General features: G+C 39.8%; 1 protein-coding gene across 5 annotated transcripts in view; it reads left to right on the plus strand.

Moving 5' to 3' along the window:
* Positions 1-23,819, plus strand: part of LOC126092101 (gastrula zinc finger protein XlCGF17.1-like) — a 183,630-nt gene that overhangs the window by 45,866 nt on the left and 113,945 nt on the right. For all 5 annotated transcript variants that reach the window (XM_049907530.1, XM_049907532.1, XM_049907531.1 and 2 more), the window contains exon 3: positions 5,132-5,203. In XM_049907530.1, the coding sequence (XP_049763487.1) occupies positions 5,132-5,203 (72 nt within the window). The remainder of the gene's footprint in view (positions 1-5,131; positions 5,204-23,819) is intronic.

A 23,819-nucleotide genomic window follows, 5' to 3' on the forward strand; every position in this document is an offset into this window, starting at 1 on the left:
TCTCTCCCGCATTTTTATCTCCCACCCGGTTTATTAGGCTCCCTCTGCCAACACACCTGCCCATCTCTCACTGCTCCTTTTGGTTTTCACTCCTTTTTTCCTGACATCCCTGCCCCACAAACTAACGATGCGCTGCGCCTTGTGGCATTCTAGCCCCTGCACACTCTGCCACACAGCGTCACTCTCTCTCTCTCTCTCTCTCTCTCTCTCTCTCTCTCTCTCTCTCTCACTCACACACACACACACACACACACACACACACACACACACACACTGTGTGTGTGTGTGTGTGTGTGTGTGTGTGTGTGTGTGTTTTCTGTTACCATCCTTCCTCAGACATATATTCCTCCTCAGGACTGGCAGCCAAGCATTTGTAAGCAGCCTCAAAACAAGTCCAAAGTATTAAAGTATTTACAATTGGTACATATGTAATAGAACATCCTGACAGCACTGGCCTTCTACAGTTTGTGTTGTACTCTTGTCTGGTAGTTTGCATAACATAATTTGCTGGAATGCTGGAAAATGCACAGCAACAAGCAGATCCAATAAGGAATTCTGCCTTGAACCACGTCACCACTGCTCTTAAAGAGTTTCTCACCCAGCCTTGATTATTCATTGTTTATCACACTTGTGTATAACACCTCCAACTAATCTGCCAAGTTGTGTACCCCTTGTACCTTTATACAGACTAGTGCACATGAAAATTTCAACACTGCAAGGGACAGATGTCATGTAGTTGATCTTAACACATTTGAGAGTTCAGTACAGTTTGAAATCACCACATACTGAAGTTGGAAATGCTGAATGTAGACAGACTCACCAAGCAGCAGCAGAACACATACATAAAAGACCGTTGTGATTGGCAAGCTTTCAGAGCCAGTGGCTCCTTCTTCTGGCAGAATGGTTGAAGGGTAAGGAAGAAGGGTGAAGGAAAAGAACTGGAGAGGTCCAGGAGTACGGGATGAGAAGGAAAGACTGATACAGTCTTTCCTTCTCGTCCCATATGGTAAGTCTCCCCTGACCCGCGGTTCTGGGTGACTTTCCCAAAATTTACCCTTTTCCTAAACCTCACCAGTTCTTTTCCTTTCCCCTTCTTCCTTCCCCTTCAACCCTTCTGCCTGAAGAAGGAGCCACGGCTGCAAAAGCTTGCCAGTCACAACAGCCTTTTATGTGTGTGTTCTGCCACAGCTTGGTGAGTAGATTTTTTAACCATCCAATTAAATAATTTCATCAATAATTGATTGTTTTCATTGAATGTAGATAGAGACAGATATAGAGAGATGCTGAATGAAATGCATTTGGTTGTCAAGAGAGCAATTTCGTAATGCCTTCAGTGACTACAGTAGCAGAATGTTGTCAAACAATATTTCACAAAACCCAAAGAAATTCTGGTCGTATGTAAAGATTGTTAGTGGCACCTAAATTAGCCGGCCAGAGTGGCCGAGCGGTTCTAGGCGCTACAATTTGGAACCGCGCAACTGCTACAGTCGCGGGTTCCAATCCTGTCTTGGGCATGGATGTGTGTGAAGTCCTTAGGGTAGTTAGGTTTAATTAGTTCTAAGTTCTAGGGGGCTGATGGCCTCAGAAATTAAGTCCCATAGTGCTCAGAGCCATTTGAACCATTTTGAACCTAAATTAACACCCAGTCCCTAGCAAATGAGATGGGAACTGAAATTGAGGTTAGTAAAGCAAAAGCAGAGATTTTTAACGCAATTTTCAAATGTTTCTTTACAAAGAAAAACCCTGGAGGATTGCCCCAGTTTAATCCTCGTACCACTTAAAATATGAATGAAATAAGTAATAAGGGAAAAAATCTGAAATCATTAAAATTTAAGAAAGCTCCAGGGCCTGATGGAATCCGTATCAGATTCTATACTGAATTTGTGGCTGAGTTAGCCCCTCTTCCAGCTATAGTCTATCATAGATTCCTCAAATAAAACTCTGTGCCCAGTTCCTTGAAAAAAAGCACAGGTCACACCCATCTACAAGAAGGGTAGTAGAATTGATTCACAAAATTACCGTCCAATATGCTTGACGTCGATTTGTTGTCGAATCTTAGAACATATTGTGGCCTCCAACATAATGAGAAATCTTGAAGGGGATGACCTCCTCAGTGTCAGCCAGCTAGGATTCTGAAAACAGTAATCACATGAAACCCAACTCACACGTCTCCCACATGACATAATGAAAGCTTTGAATCAAGGCAGTTAGATAGATGCAGTGTTTTTTGATTTCCAAAAAGCATTTTATTCGGGACCACACCTGTGCTTATTGTCAAAATTACAATTATAAGGGTATCGAATGAAATTTGTGACTGGATTGGAGAGTTTTTGGTAGCGAGGACATAGTGTGTTATCTTAGATGGAGAGTCATCGTCAGATGTAGAAGTACATTCAGGTGTGCCCTGGGGAAGTGTGTTGGGCCCTTGCTGTTCATGTTGTCTGTTAATGACTTTGCAGACAATATTAACAGTAAAGTCAGACTTTTTGCAGATGGTGCATGGTGCAGTTATCTATAATGAAGTGCTGTAAATAAAAAACAAAAAAGCTGCATAAATATTAAGAATATTTTGATAAGATTTCAAACTGATGGAAAAATTGGCAACCAGCTTTAAATGTTCAGAAATATATTATTTTACACTTCACAAAATGGAAAAACTGTAGTATCCTGTGACTATAATATCAGTGAGTCACAATTAGAATTGGCCTACTCGTACAAATACCTGAATGTAACACTTGTAGGAATAAACAGAATGATCATGTGGATTCTGTTGTGAATAAAGCAGGTAGTAGACTTTAGTTTATTGGTAGAATACTAGAAAAGTGCTGTCCGTTTTCGAAGGAGAATGCTTACAAATGACTTGTGCAACCGGTTCTAGATATTGCTCAAGTGTGTGTGACTAACAGGAAATATTGAACGTATACAGAGAAGGGCAGCACGAATGGTCACAGATTTGTTTGATCCATGGGGAAGTGTCACAGAGATACTGAAGGCTCTTGAAGACAGACGTAAACAATTCCAAGAAAGTCTACTAACAAAATTTCAAGAACTAGCTTTAAATGATGACTCTAGGAACATACTACAGCACCCTACGTATTGCTTTCATAGGTATCGTGAGTATAAGATTCGAATAAGTATGCACACACGGAAGTGTTCAATCAATCATTCTTCCTGTGCTCCATACGTGAATTGAACAAGAAGAGCCCCAATAACTGGTACAATGAATGTACACTCTGCCATGCACTTCATGGTGGTTTGCAGAATATAGATGTGGATGAATGTGGAACAGACTCAAAGACATCCTGTTGTCATGAAATTACCTTCCTTGTAGTTTGGATGAGAGCACACAAAGTTTTGATAGTGACTGCCAGGTGACACAGGTGAAGTAGTTGCCGACTGGCTGTATCCCAGATGATCAGTAATGTGCAAAGTGATGCAGTGGTCAGCACACTGAAGTAACATTTTGGAGGAAGAGTTTAAATCCCCATATGGCCATACAGATTTAAATTGCCCATCATTTCCATAAATTGGTTAAGTGAAATGCCAGAATAGTTCTGCTGAAAGGACAAGGACAATTTTTCTCCCCATACTTTCCAAATCCAACCTTGTCCTCCATCTCTAATGACTTTGTGGTCAATGGGGATGTTAAACTCTAATCTTCCTTCCTTCCAAGTGATCAATGGGTGACTCATTTTTGTTTATTTATTTATTGTTCTGTGGGATCAAATTAAGGAGAAGTCTCCATGGTCATGGAACGATTCAATACATGGAATTATAACACGATAGTAGAAACAGATAAAATGAAATATAAAAAACATATTCAGGCGATAAGTCTTAAGTTTAAATAAAGGAAATCAACAATGTAACACTGGAACCCGCTTAATTTTTTAGCTCTTACAGGAGCTCCTTGACAGAATAGGAGTGAGCCATGAGGAAACTCTCCAGTTTAGACTTATGAGTTTGGGCTACTGCTAAGATTTTTGAGTTCTTGTGGAAAATGGATGCAGCAGAATACTGCCCTCCTTTCTGCACAAGAGTCAAGGAAGTGCATTCCACATGCAGATTTGATTTCTGCCTAGTATTAACTGAGTGAAAGCTGCTAACTCTTGGGAATAGGCTAATATTGCTAACAACAAATGACATTAAGGAAAATATATACTGTGAGGACAATGTCAGAATTCCCAGACTATTGAATAGGGGTCGACAAGAGGTTCTCGAACTTACACCACATATAGCTCGAACAGCCCGTTTTTGAGCCAAAAATACCCTTTTTGAATCAGAAGAGTTACCCCAAAAAATAATACCATATGACATAAATGTATGAAAATATGCGAAGTAGACTACTTTTCGTGTTGAACTGTCACTTATTTCAGATACTGTTCTAATTGGTAAATAAAGCAGCATTTAGTTTCTGAACAAGATCCTGGATGTGGGCTTTCCACAACAGCTCAGGAGGATTGTCAGGCCAGGAAAGGACCCACACCTGTCACTGTACCAGAAGGGCTGGGCTATGTCCCAGTGGCATAAGACATGCAAAGATGCCTGAAGGAGACGGCATATGTCTGTGTTTGGGCTCTGAAGTCTAACTCTTATAGGGAATGCTATTCATATTTTCCTCGATATGTAGGAGCCGAGGTTGCATGTGAGCAGACAATGCGGAAACCAGTTACGTTAACAGTTTCACTCCAATCGCAGTGACCTGCATTGAACCTCAACTGTCGATGTAGCCTTACAGCTGTGGGCATGAGGTGGCAGTTATACTATGGCACAGTCACAGTGTATGGTCCAGCATCTTTGTGGCTCTGCATTTGACCCTGATCTATCCTGTATGTCACCATCATTGCAGCATGCCCCGAAAAAGACAAAATTGTCACGGTATCACTGACCTGAATTCCAGAAATGGAACACTATTCGTTTTTGAAAGTTACTCACACAATGATAGTTTGTTATGCCTTTAAGGAAACGTATCATCATCATCATCATCATCATCATCATCGTTATGTATTATCTGAAGACACCACTGATCTGTGTGTTTTCATAACATTTGAGATATTTATTCTTCAAGGAAGTGTCAGCAGAATGATTTATTTAATCTTTTCAATGTGAGTAATGTCAGACTTTTCTGATGCAGGTGTCTGAAAACATGTCTGAGGATCAGCAGAAATCAAAAGTTGCAGAAACTGAGGAATTGCCTGTGACACAGGTGAGTTATCCACTTTTATGTCATGCGATACTTTCACTTTTTTGTGATAGTCCTCAACTTGTTAACACATCGCTAGACTTGGCTGGTGTATGCTGCATATCTTTCTGTGTAACATGGTGTAATTGAAGAAGCACTATATTTTGTTCTCTGGGTCAAGAATTTTGGATAAATGAGGGAGCCCTGCCCGATTTAAACTCAGTGTCAGGCTGAGGCTGAGTGACAGACTGTAGAAGAGATGTGGGACATTGCCTTCTGCAGGTAGTGCCGCACAGGCTGAGCTGCCAGACTGCATTGTGAGGCACAGAGAGGAGAGCACTTTACTTCTCTATCGGCTGCAGTCACCTCGGCAGTAGTTGCCTCGGCTTGCGAATGACACCCGTGCCAAGTAAAGTACAGCTCTCACTATTTGTCACTATTGTTCCAAGGCAAGAACGTAAAATGCAAAAATTCCAACAGTGCCTTAGTAATATGGGTTAGCAAAATATCAGTGTCTTATAACTTTGTGTCCATGGATGGTTGATGTATTTGATATTTTAGTAGAGCATGTGTCACAGATTTCTTTTCCCTTACAATCTGAGTGATTCTTAAAGACAGAATTGCTATACAGGCAGCGCTGGACTATCCAAACTGATTGCAGGCGTATATGAATTTGGAACTGCAGACATGGACTGAACAGTCGATTCTATAATTTCTCATTTTTTCTGCTTCCTAATTGCAGTACTCTCTTCAAACACAGCTCTTCCTTGACATTAACGATCTGAGTCGTACACAAGAGATTCACTGAAACCAAACATCTTAATTCTCCGCATTTATAATAAAATCTTGGGGATCACTTTAGTTATAATGACTTCTTTCTCTAATATTTTCAACAAGAAAAGTTTTGGTGTCACACAGAGTCATGCAAGAAATGTCTTTTATTTACCATCATAAAGGAAACTAATATTTGCTTTTACTTTCAACAGCCTTGAAGCAATATATCCATCACAAGACATTAGCTGTGCCTGACAAAAATAATTTACGGTATGTTTCGGGTGTTGCAAAAGGCATAGTCCATATCAGTTCAGGCAGGCTAGGAAAAAATCTTACCTTCATCGTCTCGGATATTATTGAATGTAGCATATGTTGAAATGAAGGACTAAGTAAGAAACACACATTTTTTGTTTTCTATACAGGACTACAAAGATGGCACTGCGCATACCATTTTGAAGATGCAAATTTTGGAAAAATATTTTAAAGTGTTGTATCCCTGGAAGAGTTCCAGATATTTTGCTGTACATATATTCAAAAATGCAAATCCATAATTTTTTTCTGTTGAGTAGTAGCACATACTTTACATTTCCTGGAAAGGAGAGCTTCCACTTTTAGGTTGAACAGGTTTTATAAGCAATTGAAATCTTTGCCATACATTAAACCTGTATTATTACCACATTATCACATAACAGGCTCATAAAAATCAAAACCTTGCCTTATTTAACAAAATGTTAGTTTTGAAAGATGAGAAAGAGACTCATTTTTCAATCATTTTAAATGGTTCCAAAATGTATGTGAAAGGTCCAGAGACTTAAAGGTTTCAATTTATACAACTTCTGTGGAGTCTGTTTTGTACTGAAATTAGCCGGGTAATGAACTGCATCAGTATCTTCCTTTGATATAGAGTGATGCCTTCCTGTTGTACCAATAGGAACTGGAGCACTGACAATCTTCAAAACATTGTGAACAGGAAGTGAGCATTGATGGCGTTGTTGCTGTTCTTCAGCTGGAAACCTACATCCAGCATCTGGTCCATGGGGTAGCATAAAGTTCACTACAATTTCGTTTTTCACTCCCGTAAAAACTGAAATCTGGTCATTACTCAGATGATACCCTTGTTCCTCTTGTGGGAGAATTACAGACCAGTTGTTCTCAGAAAATCACTGTGAAGCACTAAACATAGTTTTTTAGCCTGTACGCACCCTTTCACTTCTGCAATACGTTGTTGTTGCAATTTCTTTAGATGCTGGTGTATTACTGCTTTCACTGACCGTTTACCAAGTTCCTCAATGAAACTGTAAAGGCAACAGTTTTCTTAATTGGTTTATTTTCCTCCCATGTCGCATATGTAATTTCTGGAGAGTTATCTGCTATGTCTATGAGGCCAAGTGTCTGTAAAGACAGTTCTCCCTTTCCAGGGCAGTCACCACATTCTTGAAACAAACAAGTCTCTCACTTACGTCACAGACTACTAATGACTTCACACACCCAACCAAGGTGTCATATGTCATGTACTCCAGTAAGTTCTTCAAAGTTACCTCATAAAATTCAACATTTGCGCAGTACACACATAACAGACATCTCTAGGTGGGTGTGGAACTAACCACTTAGGTCATAGTGAATCAAATTTTGATCTTCCAATCCGATCTTCGCCGAGGATGTAGAGCATATATTATTACCATCAACTTTCAAATCACCATTCAAAGATAAGGGAAATTAGAGCTCGTACTGAGGCATTCAGACAATTGTTTTTCCCTCGCGCAATCCGCGAGTGGAACAAAAGGGAGGGGGGGGGGGGGGGGGGGAGAGGAATATGACTTTGGCGCAAATTGTGCCTTCCGCCACACACTGCTTGGTGGCTAGTGGCGTATATATGTAGATGTAGATGTGAAGTTGTATAGTTGCTCTTATAAATTGCAAAAGTTTCTTTAATACTGCGAGTCATGTACTTCTTCACTTTCACAACTTTTTGACCTTCAGCTGTTACAATTATAGTGTTTTTTTTTTTTTTTTTTTTTTTTTTTTTTTTTTTTTTTTTTTTTTTTTTTTTTTTTTTTTCCACTCTGGCAAGAACAGTCCCATTTATCTTACAGATAAAATGACTGCACTATTTGAACTTGAGCTGCTTCTACAGGATGACCATAATGGAGATCTGGTCTTCCAAAGACTCCTTTTACAGACCTCACATTTGTGTACCACTTACTATGATACTGATGGAACATTGTTCAAAATTGTTTTCTTTAAAAATGTCTCTTGAATAATAGTTAAAACTTGCACCTTTGCTCTATAGGATGCGCAATATTCAACAGTTGAATTGATATTTGTGAAAAATTGCTGGCAAGAGGTGTGAGAGTGCTTTGGTTCATTTTCTTCTGAAGGTGGAATTTCTACTTTGAAGATTGTTGCCAGTCGTGCTGTAGCGTATTCATCCATAGCTTTAGTAACTTCTCTGCACTTTCTTGATTGAATAGGGCTTATGACTTGACTTCACTGACCACAGTTTCTCAACAGGATTAACACCTACCTCTGTAGTTGACTGATTCAGGGTATTTAACTGTTTCTCCAATGATGCAAAATCTGCATCATCTGCTCCTTGGGAGGCTTCACCTTGTTCAGATAGTATCATTGTTGTTATTCTGTCAAATCATTTAGAACACACAAAGTTGTCACTAGAAGAGTCTTCACTTTGAAACAGTCTTCAAATGTGAACACTTATTCCCAACCTGAACAAAGTCTGTTTTGTTGTTTGTCTTATATACCACTCTTTTATTGCAATGCAAATAGTCAGCACACTTCACTCTCCTGTGGCCCCAGTCACAAAACATTTCAAACAGTCCTTTTCACGAAACACACTGCAACTGTGTCAACTGGCAAATTCCTCACGAAAGCGCAGGGCAAATTCCTCACGAAAACGCAGAATTCACTGGATGGTCTCAGATTTCTTAGAAGCCTGCTCAGTAAACAAATTAGCACTGAACAACTACAGTACAGAAACCTGCAATGAACAACCTCAACAAAGGAACTGACAAGAAACAACAACCAAGTGTAAGAAATGTCTGCAACAATGAAAGTGAAAAGAAATAACTGCAACATAGAATATGATAAGAAATAAATATTGTAACAAAGAAATTAGTAAGAAACAACTTCGGTGAAGACATACTTTACCCTTGAAAGTTAAAAACCCGTCCAACTTAAAAAGTGGAAGCTCTCCTTTGCAGAGAATGTAGTACTACACGGTAATAATCAATGGATAAAACTCTAACTTTTCTGGATCGGAATTTTTGAAAAAAAAATATTTTTCTGTAAATTGTAAAAAAAATTCAAAAGGTGTCAATAACAAACTTTGACAGATACATCCAAACGGAGGATACCATTGTAATCAAAAAGCAGTTATCTTTCAAATAAAAAAAATTCTCTAACAAAATATCCAAAACTGTTACATATACAGCATTTAAAAATTTTTTCCAAAATTCGCATTTTAAATTGTTTTTGCAGTGTCATCTTTGGAGGCCTGTATCTCAGGGCAGGAATTTTTTGGAGACAAAAATACATGTTTATTACTTGCTCCTGAATTTTAACATATGCTCAATTCAATAATATCTGATACCATGATGGTAACCCCGCTGCCTGATGTGGTATGGATTATGCCAAAAACATCGTTATTTAATAAAATCTTTTGCGTGATGTCTTAGGGATGTATTCCAGTAAATCAGTCCATGTTAAGTGAGCTGATTAACGATAATGGAGTAAGATAACAGAAACTTCAACTCTACTGATGGTAATATTTTATTGTTGTGCTTAACCCAGTGATCATATTGTTACAAACAAAGGTACCAAATTTGTAAACAGTGGCATCATTCTTATAGCTGATGGAGATAGGTGTAATCCTTACATGAAATCTTCATTGTAAAGCACCCCTACACTCTCAGTAATATTTAAAATATTTTTTATTGTGCAATATTGTTCACAGTCTGTGGATAAAATAGAAGGTTATGCAATACATTGACGGATCTACTGAAGTTAGATTTTTACTGTGCAAAATGATTGTATTCAATTGTTTGTGGTTTAGAGTTTATATCTTTGTCAACTCAATTCGAGATGTAAAACTGCTTATTTTCTGTGATTTGTTGCATTGTGTAAACTGAAATGTGGAAATTGCTTTGAAATCTGTGGAAAATGTGTTCATTTTAGAAATATTGGAGGTCTGTAGGAGTTTTCCATCCTTGTGATGTGTAAAATCAGCTGAGTATGACAACTGCCTGAAAGTAATTGAGCAATAGGATCAGTTGTTCAAATATAGGGAAATGTATCCAGAAACAGATAAGCTACAATTATTAAAGACATGAATGTTGTTGTAGTTTCATAAAAGGAAGTGCATCAAAACAGTGGAGCTGGAACTGACAGGCTACTGTAGCCGTGACCTTTTTGTGGCAATAAGAAATCATTTCTAATTCAAATATAACCACAGTTTCAGCATTAAATATGTATATACACCAGGGCTTAACAACTGGCTGGATTTAAGCGTGAGTACTCGCGTCTGCTCAGGCACGTGCTCGCGAGCAGGTGCAAGGTTGCGGAGCAGGGAGGGAGGGGAGGAAAGGGAAATGCGCACGCACGTATGAATAGGACCGCAGCATGCCTATTGAATTCGCGCCGACTGTGTAACGTTAAAAGTACTACGATCAGCTCTAACAGTCACTTCGCTGGTTAAGAATCATGTCAAGTCGCCGTTGTGTAACCCCAACCATGCATTCGCAGTTCAACCCCCATTGGGAGGAATTGTATCTGTTTACAGAAAAAGATGGTGTTGCAAAATGTTTAGTGTGTCACAAAACGCTGAATTCTTTTAGGAAATTTAATTTGCAGCGACATTATATGTCGTACCACGCGAAAGACTACGGAAGTGGAAAATGTGATGGACCAGATCGTGCACAGGAAGTTATTAAACTTAAAAGGAAGCTATCCAAAGAAGATCTGGATGACGAAGAAAAATCAACTGAGGCAGCTCTCAGAGTGAGCTATAAAATTGCTTTGTTTTTAGCAAAATCCGTGCACCCCTTCACTGATGGCGATTTAATAGAAGATGTTTGGTAGTTGCAGCGGAACATGTGTGTCCATCTCAAGTTGAACAGTTTCAGATTGTGCCATTATCTGACATGACCATTATGCGTCGCATACAGGACATGGCAGACGACGTCCAGAGCCAGCTTGCAAATATCTATAAAGATTTTATGGCGTATTCTCTAGCTCTGGATGAAAGTGTTGATATCACGGGAACAGCGCAGTTTTCCATATTTATTAGAGGTGTTAATAGAGATCTTCAGGTGAGGAAGGAGCTCCTCGCTGTAGTAGCCATGAAGAACACTACAACCGGAGGTGATATTTTAAGTAGTGTTGAAGAAAGTGTTGAAAATATAGGATTGTCGTGGAATTCTTTAGTTTCAGTGTATACAGACGGTGCACCAGTGATGACGGGGAAAAAATTAGGTTTCGTTGCGCTGTTGAAGGAGAAAATGCAAAAACTGACCGTGCCGAATGAAATAAGGGGCGTTCACTGTGGGATCCACCAGGAAAACTTATGTGCAAAGAGTATCACTCTAAAAAATGTGATGAGTGTTGTTGTTCATACAACCAATTATATAAGGAAGCATGGGCTACAACACAGACAATTTAAAGGCTTTCTTGAGGATGTAGAAAGCCAGTATGGTAGCCTGCGTTATTACAGCGAGGTCCGCTAGCTTAGTCATGGCGAATTATTAAATCGAATTTTTGCCTATTAGGTGAGATAAATATGTTCATGGAAATAAATAACATGTGTGTTCCTGAATTGAAAGAGCCTTCATGGAAATGTGATCTTGCGTTCTTAGCAGATTTAACTAGCCATCTGAATGCTTTGAACATTTCACTACAAGGTAAAGATCTGCTAATTACTCATTTCATAGATCGAATACGAGCTTTTAAAATGAAATTGACACTTTGGGTGAGTCAGCTGGAAACAGGAAATCTAGCTCATTTTCCTAAATTATCATCCATGCAAGATGTTCACAAAGACTGTGAACGTTATTCACATAGTTTAGTTGCCCTTAAGGAAGAATTTGATCAACGCTTTCAAGATCTGACAGCACTATACAGTGATTCTGATCTGTTCTCCTCTCCATTTTCAGCGAATATTGAAGAGATTCGTCCCGAGCTGCAACTAGAAATTATTGACCTGCAGTGTGACAGAGAATTTCCTCATTTGTACAAACTGGCAGCTACAATAATATCAGTGTTTGGTTCCATGTATGTTTGTGAATAACTGTTCTCTGCAATGAAATGTAACAAGACACGCCTGAGAAACGCATTGTCTGATCGAAATTGAAACTGCACGCTGCGCCTACGATGCACAAGAACAATTACTCCGAACATAGACGCAAATGTAAAGGGCAAAAAGTACAAGATAACAGAGAATCCCACACTTCAGTGACACCTTTTATTGTGTAACAGTTCACAAATTAATATGAATGTAGAGGCATACACTAAGCTAATAAAATTATGTGGCACGTGTACATTCTCCTTTATTTGTTTCATTTGTCACAGTAATATTCGTGAGTGATATCCCTGCACGTGGCTGCGGATTTACATTGACTGGCGGCAGCTGTTGTGTGCCCCACGTGACTCTCCCCACTCTCCGCTCTGGTCCGGTAGTGGGGGTAGCGTACTTGCGCTGCTCCATGCTCGCGCCTTGCTGCTCACAGCTTGCTCCGCGAGCACGTATGTTGTGAAGCCCTGACATACACCTTTCCTTACATGTGCATAATGTTTCAAGCTTTCTATGATAGCTGAGCGTGTTTCATGATTAGGAGTATTGATGGGGATAATATTGCACTTGTGAATTTTAGGTCTTCAAATGAATTTCCTGTAGCCCAGCAACCAAAAGTAATTGACAGTTGATCAACTGCAGAAATAGTATTTCACAAACAAGTGTCCCTTTTCGAGAACTGTAAGGGCAACTATGCGCAAAATGTTATCACAGTGTTACTGATTTATATATTAGCATTATATTATTTCATGTCAGGATATGCACATATGATGTTTTCTTCAGCATCATTCTGGTATTAGATATTGCTGTTTTACCTTCTGACTCTAAGTAAGTTAGATTTGAACAAGTCCTTAGTGATTAGTCTTACATTTTCTGGGATAGGCATTCCAAAAGTTTTCATTTTTATCAACCCTCTGAAAACTAAATGTCAAAAGGGTTACAATAAAATCTGTAGTAAATAATCAAATGTGACCGGAGTTATGTAATATAATAAGTTGCTTATGTAATTAGTTTTGGTGTTTTCCTAGGAACATACTTACGCTTTCGACAAGCAGTATTACTAGAAAGATGATGAGAGGATAGTAAAGAATGCCTTACCAGTCTCATTACTGTCAGAATTTTCAAAAATTGCCGAAAATTATACACGAATAGACTTTATATTCACTTACTTCAGAAAGACGTTTTCATTAATGTAAAGTGTAGCTTTCATAAAGACAGGCAATATTTGTCCTGAAATATGACATACTCAAATAAAGAAATCAGAAATTATTACCAGTGAAAGTACTTAGTGATTTAACTAAGACTTTTTCTTGTGTACCATATCATCTTCACGTAAAAGTTAAAACACTACTGCATGCTGTGTGTCATTCGCCATGACATAGAGGTTATAGACCATGGTTGGTGACATGAGGGGTCACTGGTTTTGTTCTGACATCTGCACAAGTCCTGGCACTTTTTGATGAGAATGCAATATGGAACTGCAGACTGATGCTTGTAGTTGTAGGATAAGTGAAGTTCTAGTGCAAAAACAGGAAATTGGTGAAAGAATAATTACTTTCAACGTGAGAGTACTGTGTAAGTCTGAGAAGAATTACTTTATAACTGACAGAGAGTGTCTTGCAATTGCTTTTGAACTATCAGCAAGTTCTGACTGTATTTATACTGCAGACCATTCACTGTTGCTACTGACGACAGTCCTTTGTGGTCGCTGACAAGCCTGGAGGATCCGTTAGAACAACTGGTGAGATGGGCACTGAAGCATCAGAAATATTTAATTACTGTAGTATTTAAAAAAAATAGACACAAACAGAAGAATTCTAATTCCCTTTCTTAGAATCTGTTAGAGGACCTTCACAGTGCTAGTGATATCCCAGTCATTGTTGCATGAATAAATACTGCAGATGAACAGAGGAAAGAGCCAGCATTACTGAAGTGTTTTGAGAAAGACGGAAACATCAAAGAAGATCAAAGATTGTTAGGAGGAAGAGTATATGAAAGGTATTATAATCTAAGGGAAGGAAAATGGTTGCTGACCAGCCCAGCTCATTTATAGCCAACCATTCCTTAGTATTGTTACTGTTGTGGCAGCTACTGTGGGAGTCAGCATGTACACAAACAAGGAAGGAGAGAAGCTGCGAAGGCTAGTAGCAGGAATATCACATGTTGATTAATCCAACACTTTATTTCTACAAAGAGAAGAACCATAACTTTCTGTGATTCCTGTGCTTCCCATGTCTCCTATGTACAAGTACTTTATTCTCTATTACTACTCGCACCATGTAGGCTAAGTATTGTCTTCCTGTTATTCAGCACTGGTACTCTTGAATTCTGCTACCGAACTGGAGGTAACCAGTGATGGGCAGCTGCTTAAGTCAGCATTGACAGGAGGCACTGTACTCTGTCTTCCCGGAGATGTGGTGCTGCCTGCTCATTCTGTTGGCGCATAGGTCAGTGCCTTCTTGATGCTATTTCACGGTGCTGCACTGAACGATGTGCAGTCGATGCTGTAGGAATGCCCATTCCCTCCCTCCCTCCCCCCCCCCCCCCCCACCCACCCAAAGTGCCACACCATTGTCATGTATGGAGCTATCTTATGACAACAGGGGAAGGGGGCAGAGGCAGGAAGCTGTGTGGGGTGAGGAGACAGGAGCCGCAACTGGGACCAACTCCGAGCCCCTGGCTGCACACCGACATCCGTCCTCTGCTCCGAGGGTAACATTGGTTGGAAAACTGTGGGAAGGCATCCACCGCCTTTCTGAGTCAGTCTCACAAAATACGGAGAGTGCGGCGATGATGACGATGATAGCGACAGCAGCACCTCCCGGGTCCATGGAGGGTACCAGGACATTGAGCTGCTGCGGATTGAAGGTGATGGGTCCAGCTCCATTGGTCGCGGGGGTAGCTGCGCTGGCCGCCAGATCCTGCTAGGATGCGAATCGGGACAGAAAGTGTGCGATGATGGCACAGCTTCCCAGCAGGACTTTGAATTAAATACATGCAAGTGCCCAAATTTTGAAGAATCATTCCTCTCTCCCAGCACCTGGTGCAACCAAAAGATCTGAAAAAAAAAAAAGAATCATTATGTGCAAAGCAATACATGCGGAGCGTGGGAGGTGCCGTGTGGTGCAGTGGGTGCAGCAACTGGAGCAGAGTGCAGTGATGCCAACCGTGTAGAAGCTCCACCGGTGACGGACCATTGCGGGGCTGGGAGCTGGACATTGTGAGGAAGAGCAACAGCGCTAGCTCGCATGTGTGGGACACATGTAGTTTGTTCATCAGGTGCTCAAACGTATGCACAAATCATTCAGCATCTCCATTCGACTGAGGATGAAATGGACTGCTGGTAAGCTGAGTGAATCCGTTAGTTGTACAAAACTGTTCAAAATCCTGAGTCATAAGCTGTCATCCATTGTCTGTAACTAACAACACTTCAGGCAATACTTCCAAGCAAAAAAAGATGACACAGCCTGAATGATACTACACTATGTAGTAGAGTTCATGGGCACTGCAAATAGATATTTGCTAAAAGAGTCCTCAACAATAAGGCCAATAGTGTTCCCAAAGAGACTAGCAAAGTCAATATGCACTCATTGCCATGGCAATTGAGACTTTGGCCAAGCTGAAAACATTTTCATTGGTGCCAATACGTTTTCAGCACAAGTGTGCACTGTGATGTCATCTCTTCAATGTGGGCATACATGCCCAGCCAAGTACAGTACCAACGCACTAACTGTTTTGTGCATACTATTCTCCAGTGTCTGTGGTAGAGTAGTCACAATACATTTTTTTGCAACATGCGAATTTTCAGAGTTGTTTTGCAATAAAATCACACAATGCTTGATGGAGAAGCTATGCCGATGAGCAAAATATCAGCACAAAAAAGAATCCTGAATATTTTTCACTGAATTAGGCCAAGCATTACAGATGCAGTGCAACAGAAGGTTCAAGTCAGTGTCTACTTCTGTAGCCTGTACAATTTTCCTATAGTTCAGTGGAAAAGTCTTGTGCATCAATTTGATAACAAGATGCGGCAGAAGCATCAAATTCAGATTCAGGACCAACAGGAAGCCGATTAAGGGTGTCAGCATTTGCATGCTTTGACGTGGGCAGGTACAATATTTGCACTGAAATTGTGACAGTAACAAAGCCCAGTGTTGTAGCTCCTGAGCCGTCCATGGTGGAACAGGTTTGGATGGATGAAACAAAGAGCGAAGTGGCTTATGGTCTGTCACTAAGTAAAGCTTCCGACCAAACAGATAACTGTGGAGCTTTGTTACACCATAGGTAATAGTGAGCATTTCTTTCGGTATTTGGGAGTAGTTGCTCAAGTCTTGGTCAATAACTTGGAAGCGAAAGCAATCAATCAGTCTGTCCTGTGAACCAAATCTGTGTGAGAGCACACCTCCGATACCTTATGAAGAAGTATCCACTGCCAAAACCACAGACTCAGCACGATCAAAATGAACACGGCATCTTTCACTCAACAAGGCGCTTTTAAGTATCTAGAATGCATCCTGACACTCTTTGTTACAAACAAAAGGGCACATTCTTCCAGTGCAGGCAATACAATGGAGTTGCTGTCTGGTCTGCGTAGTGTATAAAACGGGTATAATTTTTCACCTTCCTGTGAACTGACTGCAATTCTGTCATGTTCCGCAGGGCAGGGAGGTCCCGATGGCCAGCATATGTGAGTAAAGGGGATGAACACCATGGCTACATAGAGTATTACCTAAGTACTGAATTTCAGTCTGGAAATAAAGCATTTGAAAAAGCATATGAAGGTTACTGATATGTTCTTCCAGTGTACATCCCAACACCACAATATCGTCCAAGTAATTTGAGCAGAATGGAACTTTTGCAGTAATTTGTTCTAATTAGCACTGGAATACGGCAGGCGCTGAAGCTCTGCAAATTGGGAAGTGCAAAAATTGGAAGAACCGTAAATGTGTGTTGACCACAAACACTTTCTGAGACTCTTCATCTAGTGGAATTTGCAAATATGTATTGTGTAAGTCAATTTTTGAAAAATATCAGCCTGCACCACGCCTGTCCATTAGTTCTTCAGAGTGAAGCAACATATAAGCATCCATTATTGTTTGTGGACTCTCAACGGATTTGAAGTCAACACAAAGACAAAGTCTTCCAGAAAGGTGTGTTAAGGTTACTAAGGGAGAAGGACTAGCTAGGAGCTATAACACCGTTGTTTCCCCATTCTCTAAGTTCACTTGAAACTTTGTCTCTAAGTGCAAGACGGACAGAACATGCACAAAATAAATTTAGGCTGCGCATTGTCCTTCATTTTAACGTGCGCCACAAGATTATCTGCTCTGCCAAGTCCTTCAGAAAATAAACGGGGTAACTCCGCAAGCCATTGAGTAACACTGGCTTTTGGGTTAAGAGCAGAAACAGAAAGTACATTGTCCTGAATACAAATACCAGACAAATGAAGTGAATGTAATCCAAAAATATTTCCACAGTTTTGCAAACGCAAAATTGTAATTGTCACAGTTCTGGTGAGAGACTGAAATGTGGCAGGCAGACTACATGTTCCAAGCACTGGAATGTCCTGACCGTTATACACAGTAAGTTATGTGCAAGTTTTGTCAACTGTGGTGAGTCCAACTGTTCATAAGTGCCACGATTAAACAGTGTAACGGAAGTGCCAGTGTCTAACTTAAGTAGCACACATCATCTGGCAATGACTAATTTCACAAACAGTATGAGTAACATTTGATTCAGTGTAGGATCAGAATGTTTGAGAATTTTTTCACAAATCCTACTGTCTGGCACGTTGTGCGCAATTGCATCATGAATCATTGTTTCACTATAGTACCGTTGACAGCTACATTGAAAGTGACACAGTCAGGTCAAACCTTGAAGTTCAGTGATCCACCGACAGTATGTGTGTTCTGGCTTTTCCCACAAACGAAAGAGCTGGTAATGAGCTGCAGCAACCTCTACCTGATCGTAATATTTAGTGAGAGTGGAAACTAATTAAAAAAACTAGAAATAATGTCTGAGCTCCTGCTGTTGATGTGTTTCACTGGATTGGACTGACCTCTTGCAGAGGCTTCTCAAGTGGAAATAAATGCACTGAATATTTAATCAGCTGTGCTATCAGCAAGGCATTCTGACATCTGTAGCTGTGGAAATTGCCATGTTTTTTCCGAAGACATAACTTTGAGCATGGAGCACCCTGCGTAGTGATCACTGAGCATGTAAAACTGTTTCAGTAGAAACTGACGTCAGAAATAATTTCATGATGCAGCATCATCCACAGAATGATAGTTGTCCAGCACCCATAGATGAATGCATTCAAGGATTTTTTTGTGAAAAGGTGACGGAAGATATGCTCTTGATTTTTGTTGGTGTCAAGAGGGTAGATTGTGACATGATACTGCCTGTTATGACACTTGTGTACGACACTGCAAAGCAAGTCACTACAGGTTTCGCAGTTTCCCATGATCCTCTCAACAAGGCTGAGAAAATGGGTACTCTGTGTTTCAGCCTGATGATGCTCAGGACGATTAGGTCAAACAGGTCATCACAAGAATTGAAGAAGCAAGAGAGCTGCCATACAGACATTGGATGCCCGGGATCCTGACCACGAATGTTATAATGCCAAACACTGACCTGTAAGATGTAACCCATTCTACTTTGTATTGATTTTTACACCTGTGTGCATGGTTGGGCTACCAGAAAAATAATAAAAGTGGTACTTTGGCCTCGACTGTATTTCTTATCACTTCTCAGATACCACATATAAAGTCTAGGATGATAATCCTACACCAAGGAGACAAAAATTGACATGAGTTATCCATGTCCTTTACATAAAACCGTATCACAGTTCTGAAATGTGATTTGTGGTCTACACTGAGGAGACAGAAATTGACATGCATTATCCATGTCTTTTACATAAAACCCTATTACAGTTCTGAAATGTGTTTTGTGGTAGGGCCTTCTAAAATGAATTTAAAGGCCTGTCCAGTACATTGTTGTGAATCAACAGAAATAATTCTATCTGAAAATCATTGTGTGCATAAGGACACGACAACACAACCAGAACATAGGATCCACCAGTGTTGCCATGTGAAGGAAACTGACTAAATATGTGAAAAAAGTAGCTGCAAGTATATCATTTGCTGCAGTGTAGAGACTGTAGTTGTTAGCTGGCTGGAATGTGCAGGTCACTGATTCAATTACTGCATACTGCAATTATTTATCATTTGTGATTTTTCTAAGGTTCTTGAATTTACTTAATTGTGGAATATTTTAGTTTGCTAGACTATTAAACATATAAATATGAGCACACTCTTCTGCGACAGGCAGGTCGGCGCCATTTGTACTGTTGTGCATGCTCAATAAACGTACTTCAGTGTGAAGTGGTAGTTACTGTTATTGACCCTGCTATCGTAACTGGTGCTCAATTCTGGTTTGTGTGTGACAGTGGTATGGATTTTATGGGGTAGTAGACACAGCAGGTTTATTGTTTTTTTATCTTATCTTATCTGCAAGATGGATAGCAAAATGTATCATTCCATGGTGCTTGTGTAGCACTTGAAATTTGAATCAGTTAGAGGTGATGTGACTCAAGGTTCTACTTTGTGTCCTATGTTGTTTCTAATACATATGACCTGCCTTCCACTCGCATTGCCAGATGATGCAAATGTTGACCTGTTTCCAGATAATAAAAGTTCGGGAGTAAGAAATAGCATGAGCTTTCATACTGAAAAATCAGCAAATGATCCTATCAGTTGGTAGTATAAGATAGGTTGATTATTATTAAATTTTGTCAAGGCTCATTGAATGGAATGTAGTGCTTCTGATAGAAGCTGCAAAACTAGTCTGTTCAAACGAATGAAATACAAGCAGTAGATAATGTTTAGTTTGGTAACTAGATAACTGACACCCTTCAATTATTGAAGCACCTTAGTTCATTGTCATTATTATTTAACTTGCAACACATAAATAAAAAGAATGTTAATCACAGCCATATGTTTTGGGTGTCAAGTGTGTCTGACTTCAAAATTGGGAATACCTGATCCTCTATTATGCTTCACTGCACTACCACCCATTCATCGAAGTGCTGCTTTTCTGAAGCAGTAACACCTATTGCATCTGTTTAATGTCACACCAGCTGCCTTGCTGTACGTTGACTCGTTTTTGTAAACAGCTAGTATTCGGCGCCAACTGTCTTCATTGAACCACTAACCACTCCATTGTATTCCGCATTTGTCAAGAGGACACAAAGAAACAATATTGCCAATAGTTATCTATGAAAATTGCTTGCATGTATCATATTACTGCTAAATTCAAAAAAATCCATGACCTAATTGAAGAATGTTTAGAGTTTCCTCTGATTTGTCCATTGAGCACATTATGGAATGAAACATAGTTTCTAGTTCTTCAAGTAGGTTAAGTTTCCTTTCTTTGCTACCAAGCCTAAATCCTCTTCAATACCTTTCACTGGATGGATTGTGTTGTAATTGCGCTTGCCTACTGGAGCTATTCCGTAATTTCCTTGGCTGTATGGTCTGTGTGCTCTTTCTATAACTTGTCAAGTATATTCTTCCTATTTGATCTTCATACTTTGTGTTGCATGATACACTCTGTATATTTCCATTTGTTGCAGTTTACTTTAAACTATTCTAAGTTTTGCCACATGGAATGCCACCTGGACACTGTATGGTTTAAATGTATTCACCAGTTTTACCAAGCGAGGTGGCACAGTGGTTAGCACACTGGACTCGCATTCGGGAGGACTACGGTTCAATCCCGTCTCCGGCCATCCTGATTTAGGTTTTCCGTGATTTTCCTAAATTGTTTCAGGCAAATGCCGGGATGGTTCCTTGGAAAGGGCACGGCCGATTTCTTTCCCAATCCTTCCCTAACTGAGCTTGCGCTCCGTCTCTAATGACCTCGTTGTCGACGGGACGTTAAACACTAACAACCACCACCACCAGTTTTGTTGAGATTTTCTCTAGATATGGCACGATACCAATCTTTCTGTCCTTAGGTAGTTCTTTTTGTTTCCTCATTCCGTTGTGGATTAGGTGATTCACCATACAGTGAGGTGACAAAAGTCATGGGATAGCGATATGCACTTATGCAGATGGCTGTAGTATTGCATACACAAGGTATGAAAGGACCGTGCTCTGGCAGAGCTGTCATTTGTACCCAGGTGATTCAAGTTAAAAGGGTTCTGATGTGATTATGGCTGCACTACGGGAATTAAAGACTTTGAAAATGAAATGGCAGTTGGAGCTAGAGGCATAGGACATTCCAGTTTGGAAATCATTAGAGAATTCAGTATTCCAAGATTCATAGTGCCAAGAATTTAAAAAAAAATCAGGCATTACCTCTCACCATGCACAGTGTAGTGGCCAATGGCCTTCAGTTAATGATCAAGAGTAGCAGCTTTTGCGTAGAGATGTCAGTGCTAACAGACTAGCAGCACTAAAAATCATATTGGGACATATGATGAATATATCTGTTGAACCCTAAACAACTGGAACCCTAAACAACTGTATACTGTGGGCTGGCCAGATGTGTCCCAATTTTAGTTGGTAAGAGCTGGTGGTAGAGTTAGTGTGGTGCAGATCCCACGAACCGTGGACACAGGTTGCAACAAGGGACTGTGCAAGCTGGTGGCGGCTCCGTAATGGAGTAAGCTGTGTTTACATGGAATGGACTGTGTCATCTGGTCCCACTGAACCGATCGTTGACTGGAAATGTTAATGTTTGGCTACTTGGAGACCATTTGCAGCCATTCGTAGAGTTTGTGTTCCCAAGCAAAGTAGTTATGTTACTGAGCTACTGTTATTCATGCTTAGTTTGAAATACATTGAAATACATTCTAGACAATTTGAGTGAATGATTAGCCCACTAAGATTGCTTGACATGAATCCTATCAAACATTTATGGGACATAATTGAGAGGCCAGTTTCTCCATAAAATCCTTCACCAGCAATACTTTCTTAATTATGGATGTCTGTAGAGGCAGCATGGCTCAGTATTTCTGCAGGGGATTTTCACTGACTTGTTGAGTCCATGCCACACGTCTGGCAAAATGAGGTCCTTCATGATACTGGGAGGTATCCCATGACTTTTGTCACCTCATTGTACTTACAGCATATGTGCTGCTTACTACCACTTGTTGATGATGTTTAACTTACTTATTCTTTCTGCTGCAACCATTGGCACACTCATGGCTCCATGTGTATATAATTATTGGGACTGTTGTTTTTCCATATCTGCTTTGACATCTCTGGGATACAATGGAATAGTTGGTGGTTCAGTGCAGCCAGTTGGTGCTGTATACTTTATGTTTATGGAGCAAGTCAGTGTATGGGAAGGCAGCTGGTGTGGCATTATGCAGATGCAGTCAGTGTTAATGCAGTGATTGAGTGGTAGCATGATGAAGCAAAACAGAGTATCAAGTGTTGTCAATTTTAAAGTAAGACATAGAAGTCATGTATGAATAATTTTATTTTATGACAATTCTTGTATGCTTTTTAAGTGTGTGTGCGTGTGCGTGTGTGTAGAAAATGTTGAATGCAGACAGCCAGATGATGCGAGTTTGACTCCGTGGATAACATTCCTTATACGTGTGTGTTACATGCCAAAGAATGATGATGATTAACTTACAGTCCTTAAGAGGGATAATATTAGACTTCTTAGTTCAAATAAATTTTCAGTAAGCAAGGTTAGAGCTGTAGGATATTTAAAAATTTCACCTATCTTTACTAACAAATGGCTTTTAGAACTGTGTTTTGAAAATTTAGTTTAAAGAGATAATATTCTATAGATACAGAAGGACTTTGTAAGATTTATATCTAATGTTATTTGAAAGACATGCCACCAAAACATATGGCATTTTGACAATTTTCACAATACACACATTTACCAGTGTTCTTTGTTGTTACCATTATTTCTCTTTTCTTAAGAAATATATCTCGAATACATCACGAGGACCTTAAGTAAACTCTACCAATACTTCAAAAGCTTCACATTTGTGGAGAAAGAAGTCACGTACTGGGTACTCACGTGTGCCAGTGTATGTTGAATGTGTTGAGAGTGACGTGGAGTTTAGCTGAAATGGAGAACTTTGTTGAATAACTCTTTCTGCTCTAGTAGTGAATACCTTCACAGAACCCTTAAAATTAATGTTAAATTATTTATATTAGTACCCTATCTTTATGAGCATTGGTAAATTTAAGGTTTTTCATTGTATTATACTTAATAAAATATACATCCTCTTCTTTCCACATCCCAGAAACACCTCTCCACAAGATCCACAGAGTATGATACCCATAACATTAAGTAAGAGCTGCCAAGTTGTCCCAAGCTGACATTGATTAGTACAGTTTGTGAGCTTGACTGAGTTTCCATCAGCTTGTATTATCAGCCAGTGGAAAGCTGCCAAATTGCCCATGTTGATGTCAATTGTGTATCAGTGTGTGCATATATGTATTAGACAGTTGAAGAGTGGTACATGTGCTCTTGCTGGTTCTGGATGGCAATAGGTACAGATTTGTACCTGCAGGAACGTCTCACTGATCACAC

The sequence above is a fragment of the Schistocerca cancellata genome, chromosome 7 (assembly GCF_023864275.1).
Source record: "Schistocerca cancellata isolate TAMUIC-IGC-003103 chromosome 7, iqSchCanc2.1, whole genome shotgun sequence".
Classification (NCBI taxonomy): Eukaryota; Metazoa; Arthropoda; class Insecta; order Orthoptera; family Acrididae; genus Schistocerca; species Schistocerca cancellata.